Genomic DNA, 26,776 nt, shown 5'->3' with positions numbered 1-26,776 from the left:
AGCAGCGCATGAGAGTTCCCATTGCTCCACCTCTTGGCAGCACATGTCATTGTCTGTTTCATTTATGCCATTCTGGTGGACGTGCGGCAATACCTCTTTTAAATTGCAATCCCCTACCCCTGGTAGTACCAATCCTTATCTACTTTTCTTCAGTTTTTATCATCATCTGACTTGCTATATGTTTTACTTGTTTATTTTGTTCACTGCCTATCTCCCGACAACAAGAAGGTACTCTCACCAAAGAAGGATTATTTAATCTCTTTTCCCCACTCCTGTGTCCCCATATCCTATGATAGTACCCGGCACATAGTGGCTTCATATTTTCAGTTGAAGGGAACACATTTCAGGTGCACTTCCTGAGCCCTTATTGCAGCCCAGCTTGGATCCCCTCAAGAAATACAGGACTTGGGCACGAGAAAGGGCCACTGAGGCAGAGTGATCACATGGACCAAGTGTGTGTGCTGTTTGTAAAGGAGAGGAGCTTAAGACCTGGAGTCGAGCTTAAGACCTGGAGTCAGGCAGACTCAGGTTCTGACTTTTATATATATATATATTTACATATATATAAGCCAGGCATGGCAGTGCACGCCTGTAATCCCAGTTACTCAGGAGGCTGAGGCAGGAGAATCTCTTGAACTTGGGAGGTGGAGGTTGCAGTGAGCTGAGATCGCACCACTGCACTCCAGCTGGGCGACAGAGCGAGACTCCGAAAAAGAAAGAAAGAAAGAAAAGAAAGGAAGGAAGGAAGGAAGGAAGGAAGGAAGGAAGGAAGGAAGGAAGGAAAGGAAGGAAAGGAAGGAAAGGAAGGAAAGGAAGGAAAGGAAGGAAAGGAAGGAAAGGAAGGAAAGGAAGGAAAGGAAGGAAAGGAAGGAAGGAAAGAAAGGAAAGAAAGGAAAGAAAGGAAAGGAAGGAAGGAAGGAAGGAAGGAAGGAAGGAAGGAAGGAAGGAAGGAAGGAAGGAAGGAAGGAAAGAAAGAAAGAAAGAAAGAAAGAAAGAAAGAAAGAAAGAAAGAAAGAAAGAAAGAAAAGAGAGAGAAAGAAAGATTAAATTAGCTGGGCCAGGCGCAGTGGCTCACACCTGTAATCCCAGCACTTTGGGAGGCTGAGGCAGGCAGATTACTTGAGATCAGGAGTTCGAGACCAGCCTAGCCAAAATGGCAAAACCCCAACTCTACTAAAAAACACAAAAATTAGCCGCGCACGGTGGCACGCACCTGTAGTCCCAGCTACTCAGGAGGCTGAGGCAGGAGAATCGCTTGAACCTGGGAGGCGGAGGTTGCAGTGAGCCAAGATCGTGCCACTGCACTCCAACCTGGGCAACAAAGCAAGACTCCATCTCAAAAAATAATAATAATAAATAAATAAGCTGGGCATAGTGGCGTGTGCCTATAGTCCCAGCTACTCTGGAGGCTGAGGTGGGAGGATCACCTGAGCCCGAGAGGTTGAGGCTGCAATGAGCCATGATTGAGCCACTGCACTCCAGCCTGGATAACAGAGCAAGACTCTATCTCAAAAAATAAATACATAAATAAACAAACAAACAAATCTAAGAGTATGGTTCTTGCCTGCTAAAAAAATAAAAATAAAATAAAATCTAAGAGTATAAGTTTGGCCTAGGGTTGCCAAATAAAATACAGGATAACAAGTTAAATTTGAATTTCAGATAAACAAATCATTTTTAGTGAAATTACGTCTCAAATATACTAAAAATTATCCATTGTTTACCTGAAATTCAAATTTTACTGGGTATCCTGTATTTTTTATTTGCTAAATCTGGCAACCCTAATTGGGTCTATAATTCCTACTTATTTCTCTTTCTTTCTTTCTTTTTCAAATGAGCTGCCTTGGCAGGGTGCGGTGTTGCATGCTTGTAATCCCAGCGCTTTGGGAGGTCGAGGCAAGCAGATCACTTGAGCCCAGAAGTTCGAGACCAGCCTGGGCAACATGGCGAAACCCCATCTCTACTAAAAATACAAAAAAAATTTAGCCAAGCATGATAGCAGGCTCCTGTAGTCCCAGTTACTCAGGAGGCTGAGGTGGAAAGATTGCTTGAGCCTGAAAGATTGAGGCTGCAGTGAGATCATGCCACCACACTCTAGCCTGGGCAACAGAACAAGACTCTCTCTCAAAAAAAAAAAAAAAAAAAAAAAAAGGCAGCCTCCCGAGCCAGAATAGACTCACAGAGGCTCCTATTCCTACCCCTAAAGCCAGTTATTAACATGGCTTATACCACCTTCACCCACCCTCCAGAGATGTGAGTGGCTCCTGGTCAACAGGGTAAATTTCCCAGGGACCAAATCTTTGTCCCAAATGCTAGAGATCAAGAAGAGTGAGGATACCAGATAAAGCCCAAAAGCCTGAAGGGACAGGAAAAGGCGAACTATATGACAAGTGCCTATAATGTGTGGCACTGAGCTAGTACCTTTACATATGCTCTTAGAAAAGATCTCACTTAATCTTTCAAAAAGCATGAATTTAGGCTAGGTGCGGTGGCTTCCACCTATAATCCCAGCACTTTGGGAGGCCAAGGAAGACAGGTCACTTGAGGTCAGGAGTTCAAGACCAGCCTGGCCAACATGGTGAAATCCTGTCTCTACTAAAACTACAAAAATTAGCTGGGTGTGGTGATGTGTTCCTGTAATCCCAGCTACTAGGGAGGCTGAGGCAGGAGAATCATTTGAACCCAGGAGGCAGAGATTGCAGTGAGCCAAGATTGTGCCACTGTACTCCAGCCTAGGCAACAGAGCCAGACTCTGTCCAAAAAAAAAAAAAAAAAAGTATGAATTATGAACTATATCTGAGTGCACCCTTTTCACAGATGAGGAAATCTAGGCCTATACAAAGCACTTGCCTGAGGTCACACCACTAAGCAGGGACAGAAGCAGCTCTTATGCACAGGTCACTCTACCCCCAGAGCCAGAAGAGTTTAAACCACACACCAAGGTCCCCTGGTTTAGGGCAGAGCTAGGGTGATGGAGAAAGGAAGGAGGCAAGTGACAGCCAATACTGTGCACCTCTAGGTACAGTGCCTCTGGATACCTGTATCAGCCCATACCACATCACTAACTGCTCCCTGAAGCTGAATCAAGGAAAGTTCTCTCAACTACAAGCTTTAGCTGCTCTGGATTCTAAGACAGAAGCTGTTCTTTGTTCATTCATTCAATAGATATTCACTGAGCACCCACCATGTGCCAAGCCCAGAGATGGCTCTGGGGAATACAGGGCTAACCAAGATACAGCCCTGCCCTTCCCTCATAGGATTATAGTCTCTAGTGGGGAAAACAGACAGGAAAACAAGGTGTTAGGGGAACTATGCTTAGGTATACCTAGTATTAAGGGAATATGAAAATGATAGTCACAAACTAAGCTTGGAAGGATGAGAAAAAGCAAGACTGCTTAAATCAAAATAGTTTTGTTTGTAGCCTTTGTCCCCTTGTTCTATGGGGTCTTGGGCTTCGCACCAGTTTCCAAAGTCTCCATCTGACCCTGTGCTCGTTTCCCCCATCTCCCACCAGTGTCTTAATGCCAAGGCTCCAGCTGATTCTTTATTGAATCCAGACTGAGCAACAACTCAGAGGACTTCCTTCAGAAGCAATAAGGCTTACGTTTTTGGAGCTCCAGGATAGTGTAGAGGATGATGATGCCGTCCAGAGCCTCCCGGCCAATCTCCTCATCAGGATCCCCAATGCGAAGGAGGAGTCTCCCCAGCAGAAGCCCCAGCGCCGGGAACCCCAAGGGCATCTGTTTGTATTGCAATCTTAGGGATTGAGTGTTATAGGTTCAACAATGCTATACATTAAATGGTGAACACAGGTGGATAGTCTGGCCCAGAAAACAAAGCCCTCTGAAGATGGCAAGAGCCACCTGGGAATCCCTGAACAGAGGCACAGGCTCCTTCAGAAGTAGGAAGATTCTCCCTAAGAGTCTCTACCCCTCCCAGGGGCCACTCACAAAGAAAGGCAGAGTCAGAAGCACGTGGTTCAACACAGAGATATTGCTGTTCACAGCCCGTGCTCGCTCATGGGCCTTCCCAGAGTTCATCCAAGGCCCCAGGGCCTGTGGGATCAAAAGCAAGACTCAGAACTACAGGTTAGATGCCAGCCCCTGCTGCTGGGTGGACAGGCCAGCCTTCACCCATCAGCAGGAAGCTTCCAGAGAAGGCATAAAGGTCACCACAGCCCTCCTCCTCTTCTTGGGGTTTAGAGAGAGATGGAGTTCAGAATAGGACCGACAGACTACAGGGAAGAAGGAAGTCAATGAGGAGAGAGATGAAATGTGAAGAGTCATGAAGACAGAAGAGAGATGCAGGGACAAGCATGGAAAGAGCACAGATATGGTAGCAGCTATAACCATGGGCAGCCATTTAGAGAGTGGGAGGATGGGGAGAGAGTGGGAAGAGAAGAGTCTGGGACAGGGCCTGTGAGACAGACAGAGAGGCAGAACACTTACACACAATCACATCCTAAAGCCAAACCACTCCTGGGTCTGGCCTCCACTGCTCCTGAGCCAATTTCTCTCTTCCCTCCACCCTTCCTCCCTTCCCTTCCTTGCCCCTCCCATCTCCGCACCTCCAAGATGCTCTTCAGCCCAGCAGGAGTGGGGTCCTCGATAAAGAGGGCTTTGAGCAGAGACTGCAGGGCCTCCAGGGTCTGATGGTAAAGAGTCTGTGGACAGGAGGAGGATCAAGCCACTAGGGCACCTCTGGAGTAGACATCAGCCCCAGGCATCCCCTGCTGTGGGTCAGGGGAGGAGGGGGAATTTGGACCCAGGAGAGTTGCTTTCTGGTCCCACCTCTGAGACTAACTTGATGTGTGATGTTGGGCATATTACTTCCCCTCGTGGATTACAGTTTCCTTATCAACAATTGCTAATTATTATCTCTGCACTTTCTACCTTAAAGACGGAGGAAGCGGAGATCCAGCATACACTGAGAATCTACCGCTACCTGGTGATTTGCACAACCATATCACCCTGTCCACAAATTGTTTCTCTCATTTTACAAATGAAAGGACAGGGACACTTGTCCAAGATCACAGAACAAGAGGTTTCAAGTCATGAGGAGCAAATGAGAGGATGGATGGGAAAATGCTCTGGAACTGCAAGAGCTGGATCAATGAAAGAGCCAATCTTACTTTCATCATCTCTGGGGAAATGCTCTGATTCTTTTTTGAATTGCTTCTACTAGACCCAAATAGGTTTTCCAAGTTGCCCCTTAAGGAAGCCATCTCTCCCCTGCCCAGGTTTCTCATTCCTTAACCACACCACCATCCTGGAATTGTCTTATGGGCACCAGCATTACATGTACACAAGGCTGGGCAGTGGGTTTGAGTTACTCTGAGAAGACCCTCTCTTTTTTGCCTCCCCTCTTCCTGCCAGCTCCCTAAGTGTGCCTCCTAGGTTGTTATTGTCCGACTTCCTGAGTCTGCACACACCGTGAAGCCAGTGGTCCTTGGGGATATACCGGAACCACCAAGAAAGCCTGGCTCACCACCTACCTACCTCCTCCTTCCCGCCCATCTCTGCAGATTACTATGCAGTATTGTCCTCTGCTGGCTAAATCTGGTACTACAAAAGGGCTGCCTGCTTTTTTCATTCACCGGCTCCACCCCAGTCTTCTACAAGGGCACCACCTCCGGGACCCTGGTTCTCCAGCCTCACTTCCTAGAACTCTCGCCTAACCCTCTGGGTTCCAGTCACACTGCCACTTTGTCATTCTCTGCCTGAAATGCTCTTCCTTCTGCCACCCTCTGCAGCTAATTAGTTCTTTATTAACCTCTCAGCTTCACAATCACAACCCCTGACCCACCCCACCATTGCAGGCTCTTTATAGCACCACGTACTTCCGGCTTGCAGGATTTATGATTGGTGTGATTTTTCGTTTATTCGTATTTATTTATTTGATACCATCCATCTCCCCCACGCTCACCTCGGCTGTAAGGCTCCTGTGCTGAGTTCAGCACGGAGTAGGTACTGAGTTACTATTTGCTGAATGAAGTGATGAACGAATGTGCTGCACCCTGGGCTGAAACCCTTTGCCTTAACCTTCCCCACTGAGCCTCTCTACCCATCACCCTACCCTGAGGGTCACCTCCACTCCTCCTCCAGGAGCGCCTGGAGAGGTTTGAAGATGCTCGCATGAGCCTCCTGAGGTTCTGCTTCTCCAGACCTCAGCCCCAGTCTGTCTTCATTATAGCCTAGGCCTCAGCCCTGCCCCTCCCAATCCTGGCCACTTCCCTTGGCCATGCCATCATCTGCCCACATCCCTCCCATAGGGCAGGGCCCAGAAGTGGACAGGATGGGTGTTGTTTTGTTTTGTTTTGTTTTGAGATGGAGTCCCACTCTGTCAGCCAGGCTGGAGTGCAGTGGCAAGATCTCTGCTCACTGCAGGCTCCGCCTCCAGGGTTCCAGCCATTCTCCTGCCTCAGCCTCCTAGATAGCTGGGCCTACAGGTGCCTGCCACCATGCCCGGCTATATATATATATATATAATTATTATTATTATTTTTTTTTAGTAGAGACGGGGATTCACCGTATTAGCCAGGATGGTCTGCATCTCCTGACCTCGTGATCCACCCACCTCAGCCTCCCAAAGTGCTGGGATTGCAGGCGTGAGCCACCGCGCCTAGCCGGGTGTCTTTATTTGAATGATTCATCCATTCACTATTTATGAAGTACCTACTCAGACCAACAGAAGTGAGTTGAATTGCCCAAGGCCACAGACCAATGAGCTGGAGGATGCAGCTCCAGATCTCCTCCCAGAACTTGGGGCAGCCCTGAGGCCCTGCTGGGAAGGCCCATCTCACCTGGATGGTCTCAGCCTTGGTCTCATCCTTCTCCTGCATGGCCTGCACAGAGGGCAGGGAGAACACACTCTGCACACACATGTTCACCAGCTCCGATCTCTCCCACACGCCCAGGGTGGGCTGCGTGTGGCTGGAGAAGAGGCAGAAAACAAAGAAAGGGAGAAAGGGGCCCTACGGCTAAAGATGGGGGCTGAGCTGAGAAGCAGGGACTGGGCAAGGGGAGGGGAAAGGGTACCGGGGGAGGGGTGGAGGCGGGTTGGCGGAGGGTACAGCAGAGAGACGGAGGGAGGCAGAAATGGAGGAAGAGAGGAGAGGGGCTGTGGGGAAAGGGAAGGGCCATAGACACCTCAGCTGGGTCAGGATCTCCATGGCCTGCTTGCGGACGGAGCTTGAGAGAGAATCCAGTGGCTCCTCCTGGATCTGCCTCTGGACAGGGGGCCACAGAAGGGCTGATGAGGACAGGGCTACTGCAGGCCACCAGGGCCAAGGCTGCCCCCCTCACAAGGAGCAGGTCACAGCAGCCCCTCAAGTGCTCCTCCCACCTCAGCTGCCCAAGTAACTGGGACTATAAGCTCATGCCACCATACTTGGCTAAGTATTTTTATTTTTTGTAGAGACAGAGTCTTGCTGTGTTGCCCAGGCTGGTCTCAAACTCCTGAGCTCAAGCCATCCTCCTGCCTCGGCCTCCCAAAATGCTGGAATTAAAGACATGAGCCACCATGCCTGGCCTCCAGGAGGCATATTGAAACCATGGAACTGGCCCAAAGCAAAAATCACCATGCGTGGCCCTTGAAAACTGCCCAGTCGCATTCCCTTAAATTTTTTCTTGCTTTTTCTTTTTAGAGATGGGGTCTTATGATGTTGGCCAGGTTCATCTCGAAATCTCTCTTTTTTTTTTTTGAGACGAAGTCTTGCTCTGTTGCCCAGGTTGGAGTGCAGTGGCACAGTCTCAGCTCACTTCAACCTCTGCCTCCCTAGCTCAAGCAATTCTCCTGCCTCAGCCTTCTGAGTAGCTGGGACCACAGACACATGCCACCATCCCCAGCTAAGCTTTTTTTGTATTTTTAGTAGAGATGGGGTTTCACCATTTTGGTCAGACTGGTCTCGAACTCCTGAACTCAAGGGATCTGCCTGCCTCGGCCTCCCAAAGTGCTGGGATGACAGACGTGAGCCACCACACTTGGCCAAATGTCCATTTCTTTAAGATAAAAAATTAGTTGGATATGGTGGCACACACCTGTGGTCCCAAATCTCGAGAGGCTAAGGCGGGAGGATCCTGTAAGCCCAGGAGTTTGATGCTGCAGTAAGCCATGATGGTGCCACTGCACTCCAGCCTGGGCGACAGAGCATGACCCTGTCTCAAAATAAAGGATGTCCTTCTAATTGCTTCTCATTTTTGATCTAGCACCTACACACAGCAGATGCTCAATTAATGTTAGTTAAATGAAGGTATGGAGGGCAAGGACTTGTTCGGTTGTCTCTGTAAAGTACACGAACACAAATATAATTTTGGAAGCTCCATTGGTTATTCCTGCCCAATCCATTCTGGTGGAGTGGCTGTATTTATCAAAATGATGAGGAAACTGTCTAAAGTTGCCCACCAGAAGGAATGGCTGGGAAAAGAATGTATTAAGTAATAAGAACTGCTTCTGGGTGTGCAAGGCTTTACTGTAGACTAAGCATTGGGTTATGTCCTCCCAACAAGCCAATGGCACAGGTATTATCACACTCATCTGTGAGATGAGAAGAGTGAGGCTCAGAACTTGCCTGAGCTCCCTCCATGTAGGTGGAGGGCAGTTCGAGGTGGAGCTGAGACTCAATTCCCGGTGTCCCGCCTCCTCATCCTGTCCTCTTCCCACCTCAGCCTCCCACCCCTGCAGTCTCATCAGTGGGTGGACTCAGGAATTCTGCCCCCTCCCACCCCAATGCCGCAGACCCGACTGTGGCTCCCCCACCATCATCTTCTTCATCATGGTCTTCTTTTCTCTTTCTGCCTCCAACAGATCCTGGCTCTTCTGAAGGGTGGTGACATTCTCAACCTAGGGGACAGCAGAGGGCAAAACCTCGGAGTGAGAGCCCCACTGAGCCCAGTCCTCAGGGGTTGCCCATACAACACTGTTAACCACCTGACACCTGCAGGCAAGCCAGAATTGGTGCAAGAGAAATGAGAGGTTCCCACAAGGGGAACTTGGAGTGGGGTAAAGATTGGAGAATATTGAGGGATTGGAGGAGTTAATCCTGAATGCCAGCATTTGGAAGAGGACCAGATATGAGGGACTGCAAAGTACTCCCCCTTCTCCAGTCAACTAAGGAGGGGACAGAAAGGGCCCCAATCCCTCAACCTGAAATTGCACCATTAGTAATGCTTCATATGGGTCTTCCAGTACATACAAGTCAGATTGAGGCATTCTGCTACCTGAGAGAGAACACATTAACCAATATCCAACTAATCTCTCCGTTCTCATCATCTTAAGGGAGAAGAAGGAAAATAAACAATGACCATGAAATAAGAAAACTAACTTCATATAGGAAAGAAAAGACAGGTTAATTTGATGAGGAGTGTAGCACATTGAAAATGGCTGCAAGTTCTTTTCTGCTCCTCCTATCCAAAAGACAGATTCCTCTTGAATCTTGGCTCATTTTACAACTTGCTTTGACCAGCGGAGTAATGTGGAAGTGACGCCGGGCCAGTTCCTGGACTAGTCCTTAAGGAAACTGGAAGCTTCCACTTTTTCCCTCTGGAACCCAGCCACTGTGCTGCAAGGAAGCCCAAGCTAGAAGACAGGATCGCTTAAGCCTGGGAAGTTGAGGCTGCAGCAAGCCAAGATCGCATCACTGCACTCCAGCCCAAGTGACAGAGTGAGACCCTACCTCAAAAAAAAAAAAAAATTCTCTTCTCCTGCCTCCTATAACCTGTTTTGCCAGGATCCAAGCCCCCATTTTTCTGTAACCTCAAAATGGTATATAAGCTTCTGAGCCCTCACTGGGGGGCAGGTAATCACTCTGTGCTTCTCTCCGTGTACTCATTAATAAATGCATGTACATTTTCTCCAATTAATCTGCCTTTGTTAGTTGATTTTTTTTTTTCATCAAACCTTCAGAGGATGAAGGGGACGTTTTCCCTTGGCCCCTGCGACAGCAATAAAAAGTCTTCTTTTTGCAGGCGCCATGGTAGGTGCTGTGCATATCACCCGGCATGGGCCTCACTTCTGCTTTGTTGTGCTCATTTTATAGAACTTTCCTGGCAGAAACACGTGCAAGGGCCCCGGGGCAGGAATGAGTTTGGCGTGTGTGAGAAACAGAAAAAGGCCAGCGTGGCAGGAACACAGTGGACAACTAGAAGGATGCCATGGGATGAGGATAAATGCTCCCCAAATGCAGGGCTTCCTCTTAGTCCAGTCACCTCTCCCCATCCCCACCCTGCACTGCCCCAGGGACTGAAGCTTGGCCCTGAAGCAGCCTGGAGGCAGGGCCTGCCTCCTGCATGTCTGGGCCTGGATGGATACCCCACCTCCTCCACATTCTGTCCACCAAGCACCCTTGTCCACACTCCCTGTGTCACACTCACGTCCACCGGCTTGTCTAGTCTTCCCCACTGGCCCTTGCCAAGTCCTGCAAATGCAAGTGTGCCTCACCTGCTGGACTGCTCTTCTTGGGCCTCCTGAGCCTGCTGCATGGCCCAGACCTGGGTTGGGCCTGACTGTCTTGAAAAAAGGCCACTTCTAGACTTTCTGCCCCTTTCAGAGCCCCTCCCACAATTCATTCAATTGTTTAAAAATATTTTATTGAGCATCTATTATGTGCCAGGCACTCTTCTAGATGCTGAAGTTACAGCTGTGAATAACAGACAAAAATGCCCGAGTAATGGAGGATATGTCCTTGTGGGGCAGATGAACAAGAAAGAAGATGAATAAACACAGCATATGGCACATCAGACGGCAATGAATGTTATGAAGAAAAGGAGAGCCGGGCAGAGGCACGGGGAATGCTGAGGCTGCTAGGCTGGGTAGGGGTGTGGGGGAGGGGGTAGGCAGCACGGAAGTACCCCGGGACAGTCAGCTAGGGGTTGGGCAGGAGGCATACCAGAGCCATGTTTTTGCCACCTTCTGTCTTCTCTGGCACCTTCACCAGGCATGAGGTCACTTCATCAAAGGCTCCTGCAGGGCACAATTTCAATGAGAAGGTGGATAAAGCTGTGATGTACCTAGGATGCCATCATGCCATCTCTTCCTCCCCTTCTAGGCCCCTCCAATCCCTACCCTACCCCAGCACCCCAGTAGCCATACTGAGCTTTTTTTTTTTTTTTTTTTTTGAGACAGAGTCTCGCTCTTGCTGCCCAGGCTAGAGTGCAATGGCACTCACTATCTTGGCTCACTGCAACCTCCACCTTCCGGGTTCAAGTGATTCTCCTGCCTCAGCCTCCCAAGTAGCTGGGATTACAGGCACTCACCACCACACCCAGCTATTTTTTGTATTTTTAGTAGAGACGGGGTTTCACCATGTTGGCCAGGCTGGACTCGAACTCCTGACCTCCAGTGATCCACTCGTCTCAGCCTCCCAAAGTGCTGAGATTGCAGGTGTGAGCCACCACGCCTGGCCTACACCGAGCTTTTAAGTGTACATCAGCTCATGTCACCCACTCCCTAAAATCCTTCAGTGACACTGCATTTCATTGAGCACAAAGCCAGCATCCTTGCTGAGGCCTTCAATGCCCTGCCTGGTTGGTTGTGCCCTGCCCTCCTCTGCGGCCCTATCTCCCACCACTTGCCCGCCTCACTATGCTCTGGCCACACCAGCTTCCTTCCAGAACTGGGCACATTTCCCCTCAGGGCCTTTGCATGGTGGTTCCCTCTACCCGGGCCACTGCTCGCCATACCTCCTTGCCCCGCTAAGGCTCTCCTTCAGGCCTAGGCTTGCCTGCCAGTCCTGAGAAAGGCCACCCCCACCCTCTGGCTCTGCAAGGGCCAATATGGTCTTGTCGTGCATTGTCTGAATCTCTTCTTTCAGCAGTTATCATAATTCATAGCTAAACACCTACTTGTTATGAGAGGCATCTGCCATTGTCAGCCCCCAACCTCTTCACTTTCTTTTGGTGAAAGACCCTCATCTTTCCTGTGTGCACCCTATTCCATGTAGCTAGGTGAAGTTGGATTCCTCAAGACACACCCAGCACCCACTCTTCAGATAGGGGTGGGCCTGGGACCCAAGCTCCACTCCTAAGAGTGTCCCATGCCACCAGCCACAGCGATTGGTCCAGGGATGAAAACTTGACTGGGCAGGACCAATAGAGTCCTTTATTTAAGGGGGTTGAGGGGAACACGAAAGGAGAGAGGATCTTTCTCCTTCTGAGGACAAGGTCACTGGGGCCTATGAAAACCTGGAACTTCAGATTCTCGACCACCAGAGGATGCTAGAGGATGGAGAAGTACAGATACCCCAATTGTAGTGAACACCAAGATCTTAGCTTCTAAACACCATTCTCCACTAAAAGGAACAAGGCTCCTTGGAGAAATGTTTGATTCCAGGACTGAAGCAGGGAAAGCTCAGGATGAACCTGAGACACCTGAATGATAAAGACATGTCAAATGTCAAAGGAATACAAAAGCATGTTTTTTTTGTTGTTTTTTTGTTTGTTTGTTTTATTTGTTTTGAACTGATCGGGGCCGGGCACAGTGGTTCACGCCTGTAATCCCAGCACTTTGGGAGGCTGAAGCAGGTGGATCATCTGAGGTCAGGAGTTTGAGACCAGCCTGGCCAACATGGTGAAACTCCACCTCTACTAAAAATACAAAAATTAGCTGGGCATAGTGGTTCACACCTATAATCACAGCTACTAGGGAGGCTGAGGCTGGAGAATCTCTTGAACCCAGAAGGCAGAGGTTTAGTGAGCCAAGATTATGCCACTGCATTCCAGCCTGGGCAACAGAGCAATATTTCCTCTCAAAAAAAGAAAGAGCTCGGGGGTCTTGCCGTGTTGGCCAGGCTGGTGTCTACAAAAGTTTGCTTAAAGGGGATTCCACTGATCAAATTGAGGAAAATTTGAGTATCACAATAAATTGTGAAAAAAAAATGGATTATAGCCCATTAAATAAACTAAGAAAATGGATTATAGCCCATTAAATAAACTAATTGAGTCCATATTATACTAATAAATAAATAAATAAATAAATAAATAAATAAATTGAAAGTTTGATGGGAATGGGATAGTCACATAGTTTCAAAGTACCTGACCACATGATATTTACTACAAAGGGGTAAATATTGACTTCACAATGGAAACCCTTGGCAGCAACCATCCTACTCAAGTGATGAAAGCAAACAGCATCAGTAACGAACAAATCAAAATTATAAAGCACCAGACAGGACGCAATGAGAAAAACCCAGCATCACTTCTGTGCTATTCCTGCCAAAAATGCATGCCCTGAATCTAATCATGAGCAAGCATCAGACAAATTGAAACTGAGGCACATCCTATAAAAATAGCTTGCCTGTCATCTTCAAATGTATCAAGGACAGGAAAGTCAAAGAAAGGCTGAGGACTGCAGGAGACAGATCAGACTAGAAGAAAAGTACAATGAGTGGTTCTGAACTGGATCCTCTTGCTGTAGAGAACATTACTGGGAAAATTGGTGACTTTTGAATAGGGCCTGAGGATTACATGGTAGCTGTGTATCAATATTAATTACTTGATTGTGATAGTTATATTTTATCCTTTTTTGTAAGAAGTACACTCTGAAATTCAGGGGTGATAGAGCATCATTTGGAAACTTATTCTGAAATGACTCAAGGAAAAAATTTATAGTACATTTTCAACTTTTTCTTTTCTTTGAGATGGAGTCTCACTCTGTTGTTCAGGCTGGAATGCAGTGGTGCCAATCTCGGCTCACTTCAACCTCCACCTCCCGGGTTCAAGTAATTCTCCCACATCTGCCTGCTGAGAAGCTGGGTTTATAGGTGTGTGCCACCCTGCCCGGCTAATTTTTGTATTTTTAGTAGAGACAGGATTTCATCTTGTTGGTCAGGCTGGTCTTGAACTGCTGGCTTCAAGTGATCTGCCCACCTTGGCCTCCCAAAGTGCTGGGATTACAAGCATGAGCCACCACACCCACAACTTTTCTCTAAGTTTTGTTTGGTTTTGTTTGCAGACAGAGTCTTGCTCTGTCATTCAGGCTGGAATGCAGTGGTGCAATCATGGCTCACTGCAGTCTCAACCTCCTGGGCTCAAGTGATCCTCCTACTTCAGCTTCCCAACTAGTTGGCACTACAGGCCCATGCCACCACATTTGGCTAATTGTTAAATTTTTTGTAGAGATGAGGGTCTCACTTTGTTGCCCAGGCTGGTTGTGAACTCCTGGGTTCAAGCAATATTCCTGCCTTGGCCTCTCAAAGTGCTACGTATTACAGGTGTGAGCCACCATGCCCAGCCCTAGGTTGGTTTTTAAAAATCATTTAAAAAATATTTTTAAGGCCGAGGGTGGCAGCTCACACCTGTAATATCAGCACTTTGGGATGCCAAGGCAGGTGGGTCACCTGAGGTCAGGAGTTCGAGATCAGCCTAGCCAATGTGGTGTCTCTACTAAAAATACAAAAATTAGCTGGGCATGGTGGCAGGCGTCTGTAATCCCAGCTACTCAAGAGGCTGAGGCAGGAGAATCACTTGAACCCAGGAAGCAGAGGTTATAGTGAGCTGAGATTGCTCCACTGCACTCCAGCCTGGGCGACAAGAGCGAAACTCTGTCTCAAAATAAATAAATAAATAAATAAATAAATAAATAAATAAATAAATAAAATTTTTAAGTACCTACTATATGACCAGTACTGTTCTAAGCACAGTTAATAAAAGTGAACAGGGCCAGACGTGGTGGTTCATGCCTGTAATACCAGCACTTTGGGAGGCCGAGGTGGGCAGATCACCTGAGGTCAGAATTTCGAAACCGGCCTGATCAACACGGAGAAATCCCATCTCTACTAAAAATACAAAATTAGCCAGGCGTGTGGCACATGCCTGTAATCCCAGCTACTTGGGAGGCTGAGGCAGGAGGATCACTTGAGCCCAGGAGTTTGAGTCTGCAGTGACCTATGATTGTGCCACTCCACTCCACTCCAGCCTGGGCAACAGAATGAGACCTCATTTCTTTAAGAAATATTTAATTTAATTTAATTTAATTTAAAGATAAATAAAAGGCTTCCTCAAGCCACAGACTCTGAAAAAATAGTCAAAATTCATGTATCTAACAAAGAACTCATATCTAGATTACATAAAGAATTTCCACAAACCAATAAGAAAAGAGACACCCCAATGTTTTAAATGAGCAAAATGTACATGCCGTTTCCTTCTGAAATTAAAAAAAAAAAAAACAAAAGCGCAAAATATTTGAACTGGTACTGCACAAAAGAGGATATGCAAATTGCCAATAATCATGTAAAAAAGTGCTTAACATCAGTAGTTATCAAGATATGCAAATTAAAACCACAATGAACTATCACTAGACAGAAATCCCCTAGAAGGACTACAATTTTTTATTTTTTTATTTTTTATTTTTCTCTTTTTTTTTCTTTTTTTTTTGAGATGGAGTTTAGCTTTTGTTGCCCAGGCTGGAGTGCAATGGTGCAATCTCGGCTCACCGCAACCTCTACCTCCCAGGTTCAAGCGATTCTCTTACCTTATCTTCCTGAGTAACTGGGATTACAGGCATGTGATCCCGGGCATGTACATGCCCGGCTAATTTTTTGTATTTTTAGTAGAGACAGGATTTCTCCACATTGGTCAGGCTGGTCTCGAACTCCCGACCTCAGGTGATCCACCTGCCTCGGCCTCCCAAAGTGCGGGGATTACAGTTGTGAGCCACTGCACCCGGCCTGATGACAAATTTTTTAACTGATAATGCCAAATGTTTGTGAGAATGTGGAACAACTGAAACTCACATAGTTTGTGGAAGTGTAAATTAATTCAGTCATTGCTGTGGTTTGAATATTTGTGTCCCCTTCAAAATTCATGTTGAACTTAATCTCCAATGCAATAGTATTAAGAGGCAGAGACTTTAGGAGGTGGTCAAATTGTGAGGGCTCCACCGTCTAGAATGGGATTAAGGCCTTTATAAAAGAGGCTTCATACAGAGTTCAGCCCCTTTTTGTCCTTCCACCTTCCACCATGTAGGGATACAGCAAGCAGGCCCTCATCAGACATCAAATGCTGCTGCCTTGATCTTGGACTTCCAGTCTCTAGAACTGTGAGAAAATAAATTCCTGTTGTTTATAAATTACTCAGTCTCAGGCATTTTGTTATGGCAGCACAAAAAGACTAAGATTACCACTTTGAAAAACTGTTTGGCAGTATCTCTTAAAGCTATAAATATGCCTGCACTATGACCCAGAAATTCTACTCTGAGATAAATAAATGTATCTCTGCACCAAAAGTCATGGTCAACAACGTTCACAGCCACTTTATTAATAGCATCCAAAAAATAGGAAAAATTCTAATGTCCATCAGCAGCAGAATAAACAAACAAGCTGTGGTATATCCATACAATGGAATACTACAGAACAACAAAAAACAATCTACTATTGAAATACACAATATGGATGAATCCAACAGACATAACGTTGAGCTAAAGAAGCCAGAGTCAAAACAGTAAATATGGCCGGGCACAGTGACTCACGCTTATAATCCTGGCACTTTGGGAGGTCGAGGCAGGTGGATCACCTGAGGTCGGGAGTTCAAGACCAGCCTGACCAACATGCAGAAACCTTGTCTCTACCAAAAATACAAAATTAGCCAGATGTGGTGGCTAACACCCGTAATTTCAGCTACTCAGGAGGCTAAGGCAGGAGAATTGCTTGAACCCAGAGGCAGAGGTTGTGGTGAGCCTAGATCGTGTCATTGCCCTCCAGCCTGAGCAACGAGAGTGAAAATCCATCTCAAAAACAAACAAAAACAAACAAACAAAAAACAACAACAAAAATTAGCCAAGTGTGATGGCAGACACCTCTAATCCCAGTTACTCAGGAGGCTGAGGCAGGAGAATTGCTTGAACCCCAAAGGTGGAGGTTGCAGTGAGCCGAGATTGTGCCATTGCACTCCAGCCTGGGCAACACAGTGAGACTCCATCTCAAAAAATAAATAAATAAATCAAAATTAAAATACAAAAAACTAGCTGGGCGTGGTGATGCATGACTGTAATCCCAGCTACTCAGGAGGCTGAGGCAGGAGAATCACTTGAACCTGAGAGGCACAGGTTGCAGTGAGCCGAGATCGCACCATTGCACTCCAGCCTGGACAACAAAAGTGAACTTCTGTCTCAGAAAACACACACACACACACACACAGTAAATACAGTAGTATTCTATTGGCGATAAGTTCAAGAATAGGCAAAACTAGTCTATGGTGATGCAAATCGGAATTGTCACCTCCGGGACAGTGATTATCAACCAAGAGCAGTTGTCCCCACCCCACCCCATAGAACATTCAGCAGTGTCTGGAAACCATTTTGGTTTTTACAACTTGAGGGTGGCAATGGGAGGTTGCTACTAGCATCTACTGAGTAGAGTCCAGGGATGAGTGCATGTCATAATGCACAGAACAGCACCCCCATCCCCACCACCAACATAGACACACACACACACGACAAAGAATTTCCCAACACAAAATACCAATAGTGCCAAAGCTGAGAAATCTTGCCCCAGAAGAAGGGATACTGATTGAAAAGGGACACAAGGGAAGCTTCTGGGCTTCTGGGACTTGATCTGAGTGGTAGCTACCACAGTGTATACTTACATAAATGTTAATTAAGCTATACATTTGAGATGACTAGCACACTTTACATATTTTACTGATCCATGTTATACCCCAAAAAAGTTTTTAAAAGGCTACTATAATTTGAAAATACATTGTTTTAAACTGAGCTGATGGACAAAACGCTCCTATTAAAAAAGCAAAGAGTGACCCTGAAAGCCAAAACAATCTTAAAAGAAGAACAAAGCTTAAGGACTCATACTTCCTGATTTCAAAACATACCACAAAGCTATAATAATCAAAACAGCATGGTACTGGCATAAGGACAGACATATAGACCAATGAAACAAAGTAGAATACCCAGAAATAAACACACTTATGGTAAGTCTGTTTTTCACAAGACTACTAAGAACATTCACTGGGGAAAGGACAGTTTTTTCAACAAATAGAGCAAGAAAAACGACTATCCACATGCAAAAGAATGAAGTTGTTATATGAGGTACCTAGAGTAGTGAAAATTATAGAAACAGTAGAATGGTGGTGACTAGGGGCTGGGGGACTGGAAAACGGGAAGCTATTGTTTAATGCATATGGAGTTTGAAGTTCATAAGATGAAAATAGTTACGGAGAAGAAATGGTACCAATAGTTGCACATTATGAATATATTTAATACCACTGTATTAAACCGTTCACTTAAAAATGGCTGGCCAGTTACAGTGGCTCACACCTGTAATCCCAGCACTTTGGGAGACTTAGGCAGGTGGATCACCTGAGGTCAGGAGTTCAAGACCAGCCTGGCCAACAAGGTAAAACCCCATCTCTACTAAAACTACCAAAATAAGCCAGGCATGGTAGCACACACTTGTAGTCCCAGCTGCTCAGGAGGCTGAGGCAGGAATATTGTTTGAAAATGGGAGGCAGAGGTTGCAGTGAGCTAGGATCATACCACTGCACTCCAACATGGGCAACAGAGTGAGACTCCATCTCAAAAAAAAAAAAAAAATGGTTAAGATAGGGCCAGGTGTGGTGGATCATGCCTGAAATCCCAGCACTTGGGGAACCCAAGGCAGGAGGATCACTTGAGCCAGGAGTTCAAGACCAGCCTGGGCAACATAGCAAGGTCTCGTCTCTACAAAACATTAAAATTAGCTAGATGTGGTGGTGTGTGCCTACAGTCGTAGCTACTTGGGAGGCTGAGGTGAAAGAATCACTTGATCCCAGGAGTTTGAGGCTGCAGTGAGCTATCATCGCTCTACTGCACTCCAGCTGGGGTGACAGAGTGAGACCCTGACCCTAAAAAATAATAATAATTTTTAAATTTTTGAGATGGTAAGGTTTGGCTGGACATGGTGGCTCATGCCTATAATCCCAGCACTTTGGGAGGCTGAGGCAGTGGATCACTTGAGCACAGAAGTTCAAGACCAGCCTGGGTAACATAGTGAAACCCTGTCTCTACTAAAAATACAAAAAAATTAGCTAAGTGTGGTGGCACGTGCCTGTAGTCCCAGCTGCTCGGGAGGCTAAGGCAGGAGGATCACTTGAGCCCCAGAGGTGGAGGTTGCAGTGAGGCAAGATCATGACACTGTACTCCAGCCCAGGCAACAGAGTGAGATCATCTCTTAAAAAAAAAAAAAAAAGATGGTAAGGATTTTTTTGTTTTTTATACAGACAGACTCTTGCTATGTCGCCGGAGCTGGTCCCAAACTGCTGACTTCAAGTGATCTTCCTGCGTTGGCTTCTCAAAGCACTGATATTACAGGCATGAGTCATTGTGCTGTCCTAGATGGTAAATTTTGTTATGTATATTTCACCACAATTAAAAAATTGGAAAAAAAAACTTTTTAATTTTTATTTTATTTATTTATTTACTTTGAGACAGAGTCCCGCTCTGTCACCCAGGCTGGAATGCAGTGGCATGATCTTGGCTTTCTGCAACCTCTGCCTCCTGGGTTCAAGCGGGAGCCTCCCGAGTAGCTGGGATTACAGGCCCTGGCCACCACATCAGCTAATTTTTGTATTTTTAGTACAGACAGGGTTTCACCATGTTGGCCAGGCTGGTCTCAAACTCCTGACCTCAGGTGATCCACCCACCTCAGCTTCCCAAAGTGCTGCGATTACAGGCGTGAGCCACCACACCCAACCTGAAAAAAAAACTTTTCTTTTTCTTTTTTGAGATGAGTTTTCTTTTTTGCTCTGTCACCATGGCTGGAGTGCAGTGGCTCAATCTCAGCTCACTGCAACCTCCATCTCCAGGGTTCAAGCGATTCTCCTGCCTCAGCCTCCCGAGTAGCTGAGATTACAGGAGTGTGCCATCACACCAGCAGATTTTGTATTTTTAGTAGGGATGGGGATTTGCCATGTTGGCCAGGCTGATCTGGAACTCCTAACCTCAGGTGATCTGCCCACCACAGCCTCCCAAAGTGCTGGGATTACAGGCGTGAGCCACCACACTCAGCCGGGGGGGGGGAAAAACTTTCCAATTATAAAAGAATACATTGGGACGGGTGTGGTGGCTCATGCCTGTAATCCCAGCACTCTGGAAGGCCGAGGCAGGCAGATTGCTTGAGGTCAGGAGTTCAAAAGCAGCCTGGTCAACATGGTGAAACTCCGTCTCTACTAGAACCACAAAAATTAGCCAGGCATGATGATGCATGCCTGTAGTCCCAGCTGCATGAGGCTGAGGCAGGAGAATGGCTTGAACCTGGGAGGCAGAGGTTGCAGTGAGCCGAGATCGCACCATTGCACTCCAGCCTGGATGACAAAGCAAGACTCTGTCTCAATAAATAAATAAATAAATAAATAAATAAATAAATAGGCCGGGCACTGTGGCTCACACCTGTAATCCCAGCACTTTGGGAGGCCGAGGTGGGTGGATTACGAGGTCAGGAGTTGGAGACCAGTCTGACCAACATGGTCTCTACTAAACCCCGTCTCTACTAAAAACACAAAAATTAATCAGGCATGATGATGCATGCCTGTAGTCCCAGCTACTTGGGAAACCGAGGCAGGAGAATGGCTTGAACCTGGGAGGCAGAGGTTGCAGTAAGCCAAGATGGCACCATTGCACTCCAGCCTGGATGATAGAGCAAGACTCCATCTAAATAAATAAATAAATAAATAAGTAAATAAATGGGTCGAACACTGTGGCTCACGCCTGTAATGCCAGCACTTTGGGAGGCCAAGGTGGGCAGATCACGAGGTCAAGAGTTTGAGACCAGCCTGGCCAACATGGTGAAACCCCATCTCTACTAAAAATACAAAAATTAGCCAGGTGTGGTGGCGGCTGCCAGTAGTCCCAGCTACTCGGGAGATTGAGGAAGGAGAATTGCTTGAACCTGGGAGGTGGAGGTTGCAGTGAGTCGAGACCATGCCATTGCACTCCAGCCTGGGTGTCAGAACAAGACTCTGTCTCAAAAAATAAATAAATAAAATAAATAAAAAATAAGAATAAATTTGGACTCTTACCTTATATATATATACAAAATTTAACTCAAAGAATTTAAGAGCTAAAACTATAAAACGGGAAAATCTTCATGACACTGGATTTCGCAACAATTTCTTGGATATGGCACCAAAAACAGAGGCACTAAAAAATGGAATATAACCTAAACCATTGAATCACACTTTGTTTTTTTTTTTGGTTTTTGTTTTTTGAAAAGACAAGGTCTCACTCTGTCGCCCAACCTGAAGGGCAGTGGTATAATCACAGCTCATTGTAGCCTCTAGTACCTGGGCTCAAGCAATCCTCCCAGCTCAGTCTCCTGAGTAGCTGGGACCACAGGCACACACCATGTCTAGCTAATTTATTTATTTTTTTTGTAGAGACAGGGTATTCCTATGTTGCCCAGGCTGGTCTTGAACTCCTGGGCTCAAGCAATCCTCCTGCCTCAGCCTCCCAAAATGCTGGGATTATAGGCATGAGCCACTACACTCTGCAAATGACACATTTTATTTTTATTTTTTATGTATTTTTAATTTAATTAATTTATTTATTTATCTATTTATTGAGACAAAGTGTCACTCCATCATCCAGGCTGCAGTGGCGTAATCTTGGCTCATTGCAACCTCCGACTCCCAGTTTCAAGCCATTCCCAAATAGTTGGGATTATAGGCATGTGTCACCATACCCGGCTAATTTTTTTTTTTTTTTTTTGAGATGGAGTCTCACTCTGTCGCCGAGGCTGGAGTGCAGTGGCTTAATCTCGGCTCATTGCAATCTCTGCCTCCCAGGTTCAAGCAATTCTCCTGCCTCAGCCTCCTGAGTAGCTGAAATTACAGGTGCGTGCCACCACACCCGGCTAATTTTTGTATTTTTAGTAGAGACGGGATTTCACCATGTTGGTCAGGCTGGTCTCGAACTCCTGACCTCGTGATCTGCTTGCCTCAGCCTCCCAAAGTATTGGGATTACAGGCATGAGCCACTGCACCCAGCCCCAGCTAATTTTTTGTATTTTTAATAGAGACAGCATTTCACCATGTTGACCAGGCTGGTTTTGAACTCCTGACCTCAAGTGATCCACCTGCCTCAGCCTCCCAAAGTGCTGGGATTACAGGCATGGGTCACCACGCCCAGCTGACACATTTTAAATGGGTGAATTATATGGCTTGTGAATTATATGACAATAATAACTGAACATCCACATGCAAAATAATGAAGCTGAACCCCCACCTCACACCATAAACAAAAACTAGCACAAATTGTACCTAAGACCTAAAGGTGAGAGCTAACATTATTATACTCTTAGAAGAAAACATGGGCATAAGTCTTCATGATCTTGGACTAAGCAATAGTTTCTTTAAATATGACACCAAAAGCACAAACAATAAAAGAAAAATTAGACAAATTAGGCAATGTCAAAATTTAAAACTTTTGTGTTTCAAAGGACACCATCAAGAAAATGAAAAGGCAATCAACAGAATAGAAGAAAAATATTAGTAAATTGGCCAGGCATGGTGGCTCATGCCTGTAATGCCAGCACTTTGGGAAGCTAAGGAGAGAGGATTGCTTGAACCCAGGAGTTCAAGACCAGCCTGGGCAACAAAGTAAGACCCTGCCTCTACAAAATATACAAAAGTTAGCCAGGTGTGGTGGTGCATGCCTGTGGTCCTAGCCACTTGGGAGGCTGTGGTGGGAGGATTGCTTCAGCCTGGGAAGTGGAGGTTGCAGTGAGCCGAGATCATGCCACTGCGCTCCAGCCTGGGTGACAGAGTGAGACCCTGTCCCAAAAAAATACAAAATAAAAACACAAAATAAAATAGCCAAAAGATAGAAACAACCCAAATGGCAATCAACTGACATAAACAAAATGTGGTGTGTCTATATATGGAATATTATTTAGCCATAACCAGGAATGAAGTACTGATACATGCTACAAAGAAGATGAACCTTGAATACCTTCTGCTAAGTGAAAGAAGCCAGTCACAAAGGATGACATATTATATAATTCTATTTATATAAAATGTCCAAAATAGGTGAACTATAGAGACAAAAAGTAGTCTAGTGATTGCCCAGGGCTGGATTGAGAGCTGGCATGGGTTGAGGATGATGTCTAAGGGGTGCAGGGCTTCTTTTAGGGATGATGAAAATGTTCTAAAATTGATTGTGGTGATGGTTGCACAATTCTGTGTATATAAAAAGCCATTAAATTACATACTTTAAAAGAGCAAATTGTATTTACAGTTATATTTCCACAAAGTTTTTTTCAAAAAAAGAAAACTTGCAAAAAAAAAAAAAAGTTCCTCTAGATCACCAGCATCATCAATACCAAGTAAAAATTTTATTAGAAAATAAGATACTATAGGCTGGGCACGGTGGCTCATGCCTGCAATCCCAGCACTTTGGGAGGCCAAGGTGGGCTCAGGAGTTAGAGACCATCCTGGCCAACATGGTGAAACCCCATCTCTACTAAAAATACAAAAAATTAGCCAGGCATGGTGGCACGTACCTATAATCCCAGCTAGTCGGGAGGTTGAGGCAGGAGAATCACTTGAACCCAGGGGGCGGAGGTTGTGGCGAGTGGAGATCGCGCCATTGCACTCCAGCCTGGGTGATGGAGCAAGACTCCATCTCAAAAAAAAAAAAAAAAAAAAATACTGTAAAGTATCTACGACTAACCCATCCCAGGGTGCACTAGACTTCTAAGAAGAATTTTTGAAAACCTATAAAGCATATATCCTACGTAAAGGAAAACACGAATCGGTAAATAAGTTGATAACATTCTTAAAAAAATGCCAGCAAGACTTTTTTGAGGCCCTAAAAAAATCCCTAAGAAACCCTAGAAATGCATTCTAAAATGTGCAGAGGCTGGGTGTGGTAGAATATGCCTGTAGTCCCAGAGCTCTGGGAGGATGAGCTGGGAGGATAGCTTGAGGCCAGGAGTTCAAGACCAGCCTGGGCAACATAGCAAGGCTCCAAGTCTACAAAACATAAAAAATAAAATTACTCAGGTGTGGTGGTGTGGTGTGCACCTGTAGTCCTAGCTACATGGGAGGCTGAGGCAGGAGGGTCTCCTGAGTCCAGGAATTCGAAGCTGCAGGGAGCTATGATTGCAACATTGAACTCCAGCCTGGGCAACAGAGTGAGACTTTTGTCTCAAAAAATAAAATAAAATGTTATTTACTAATAGCTAACCTGAGGTCAGGAGTTCAAGACCAGCCTGACCAACATGGCGAAACCTTGTCTCTGCTAAAAATATAAAACTTAGCTGGGTAGAGTGATGGGTGCCTCTAATTCCCGCTACTCAAGAGGTTGAGGCAGGAGAATCACTTCAACTCAGGAGGCAGAGGTTACAGTGAGACAAGATCGAGCCATTGCACTCCAGCCTGGGCTGCAGAATGAGACTCCCTCTCAAAAAAAAAAAGGGGGGGGGATTCTCATTAGATATGAACATCTACTTACAAAACCATGGTCCTTTCTAAAAAATCTTAATACAGTATTGGTGAATGAACAAATAAAAATTGATTAAGAAAAGATATTTATAGCATCAGAAACTGACAGGGGATTAATTTACAGAAATCCTACATATCAGGAGGGAGGCACAGGTTCCAGACAGGACCCCAAGGCCTTGCTCAGACCTGAGAAGCCAGGTCTGAAATGTATCAAGGAAGAAAGAGACATACATTTTGAATGGAAGGGATAGTCTGTTGATACAATAGACTTATAATTTGGACAGAGTCGAAGTATTATTATACAGTGATTTTTTTTTTTTTTTAGACGAGTTTTGCTCTTATTGCCCAGGCTGGAGTGCAATGGCGAGATCTCAGCTCACTGCAACCTCTGCCTCCCAGGTTCACACAATTCTCCTGCCTCAGCCTCCCGAGTAGCTGGGATTACACGCATGCGCCACCATGCTCAGCTAATTCTTTGTATTTTTAGTAGAGACGGGGTTTCACCATGTTGGCCAGGCTGCTCTCAAACTCCCAACCCAAACGATCCACCTGCCTCAGTCTCCCAAAGTGCTGGGATTACAGGCGTGAGCCACTGCGCCCGGCTGTATACTGATATTACAGTTAAGGAAGTTGAAGCTCAGGGAGATTAAGTAGCTTGTCCCAAGTCACATTGCTAGCAGAGGCCAATTATTAGATGTCTACTATAGAATTAATAGATCATATGTTATCAACTGCCTGCTGTCCCCTTCCTTCCTTCCTTCCTTCTCCTCTCCCTGCCCTACGAGTCCGAAGACAGAATTCCTCCAGGACAGTGCTTTTTCTAGGGCTGCGGCCCTGGTCTTACCCTCAGGGATGCCTTGCAAGGTCATGGCGTCCTTGCCTGCGGGGTTGGAGGTGGGGAGTCCCAGCGGGAACTGGCCCACCTTAATGCTGGCCATCTCATTCCAACTCTCCAGATTCTCCTCCAGGGGTACAGTGTGGATGCTGTTGTCCTCGGCATCATCCTGCTGACTGCTCAGTGTCAAGGTGGAGGTGTCACTGAACACGAGGCTGGAGTCCAGGCTCAGAGTCTCATTGGAACCCAGGATTAGAGTCATGCATGAGGGTGGAGAGATGGTGGAGTTGGGCCCATGGGTGCTGGAATGGAGGCTGATACCATCACTGGAGCCAGGAATCAGGGTCACATATGAGGCTTGAGTGATGGTCATGTTCAAATCAGATCTGGGGTGGCCGGTGGAAGCCACATTCATGGTTCCCTTGGAACTTGTGCTCCAGGTGGTACTAAAGGCTCCTTTTGAAACAGACCCAGAGATGTTATGTGAAGCCAAAGTGATGGTCTCGTTTGTGTCTGGGATTAGGGTCCCACGAGAATCTGGAGCTACATTCAGGTTCAGCTTGGAGGTGTTTCTTGAGCCCATGTTGGGCAATGGATTGGAGTCAAGGTCGAGAGAAGAGTTGGAGGCTGGAATAAGGAGTGCTTTTGAGCTCGGCCTAGAGATGCAGTGGCCCAGAACCAGGCCTTCTCTGGAATGGTGCCTTATAAATGGGTTTAATTCATGCCTAGAAGGGTTGGAGTTTCTCTGACCCAACTCAAAAATCTTACTTGAGAGGCACTTGAAGGCATCTTCAGAATTTGACTGAGGGTGGTTCCCGGAGCTCAGACCAGGGGCCTTAGTAGAGCTAGGACTCAGAATGGGGTTTGAGGCTGGACAGAGGTGCCCCTGTGATTTAGGCCTTGAGACATCCATGGAATCCAGGTCCAGTGCTTCACCAGAGCAAGAACTGGTGATCTGGAGGGAGGCTGGAGTTATGGCCCTGCTGTCATCAGGTCTGGGGGTGTTTTCAGGCACCAGGCCCGAGGCCTCCCCTGAGACGGGACTCAGAGAAGGATTAAGATCTGGAACGAGAGCCAAGCCAGGACTTGGGAGTAGATTCAACATAGGCACATGAGCCATGTCTGGGTGGGGCCGAGGGATTGTACCAGACCCTAATCCTGGGGCCCCACAGGAGGGGAGACTTGGTGTCATCTTTGGGTCTTCATGGAAGACCAGGTTAGCCCCTGGACTCAGGGCCATGTCCAGTCTGGAGGTCTCTCAATATCAGTGCCCCTTTCTCTCCAGCAGCCAACTGTCACGCTCCCAGAAGCAGTCTCGAGAGAGAGAAAAGACAAATGCAGCCATACCACACCTGTTAAGGCTTTTCCAGGGCTCCCACTATTCTTAGGATGAAAGCCCCTTGCTGTGACTTACAAGGCCCTGGTGACTGTGCCCAGCCCACCTTTCCATCCCATCACTCGCCACTTGCCTCCGCGGTCTCTCAGTTCCATTCTTTGACCACAACCTGCTCCCTCCTGG

The 26,776-nt window shown here is 46.5% G+C and overlaps 1 protein-coding gene across 15 annotated transcripts in view; it reads right to left on the bottom strand.

Annotated features, from left to right (window-relative positions):
- MROH7 (maestro heat like repeat family member 7) overlaps positions 1 to 26,776 on the bottom strand; it is a 69,514-nt gene that overhangs the window by 31,763 nt on the left and 10,975 nt on the right. For 5 of the 15 annotated variants that reach the window (XM_017869374.1, XM_017869376.1, XM_017869379.1 and 2 more), the window contains exons 3-10: positions 25,267 to 26,571; positions 10,886 to 10,959; positions 8,758 to 8,841; positions 7,149 to 7,228; positions 6,803 to 6,932; positions 4,568 to 4,663; positions 3,951 to 4,055; positions 3,605 to 3,740 (exon numbers count right to left, since the gene is read on the bottom strand). In XM_017869374.1, coding sequence (XP_017724863.1) covers positions 3,605 to 3,740; positions 3,951 to 4,055; positions 4,568 to 4,663; positions 6,803 to 6,932; positions 7,149 to 7,228; positions 8,758 to 8,841; positions 10,886 to 10,959; positions 25,267 to 26,497 — 1,936 coding nt within the window. In that variant the 5' untranslated portion in view covers positions 26,498 to 26,571. Of the gene's footprint in view, positions 1 to 3,604; positions 3,741 to 3,950; positions 4,056 to 4,567; positions 4,664 to 6,802; positions 6,933 to 7,148; positions 7,229 to 8,757; positions 8,842 to 10,885; positions 10,960 to 25,266; positions 26,572 to 26,776 lie in introns of those variants that run through there. The other 10 variants (XM_017869387.1, XM_017869388.1, XM_017869385.1 and 7 more) reach the window with 4 other exon arrangements.

The sequence above is a fragment of the Rhinopithecus bieti genome, unplaced genomic scaffold (assembly GCF_001698545.2).
Source record: "Rhinopithecus bieti isolate Rb0 unplaced genomic scaffold, ASM169854v2 scaffold_4916, whole genome shotgun sequence".
NCBI classification, from domain to species: domain Eukaryota; kingdom Metazoa; phylum Chordata; class Mammalia; order Primates; family Cercopithecidae; genus Rhinopithecus; species Rhinopithecus bieti.
Note: the sequence above shows the minus strand (reverse complement) of the source record. Positions and strands in the feature narration are given on the sequence as shown.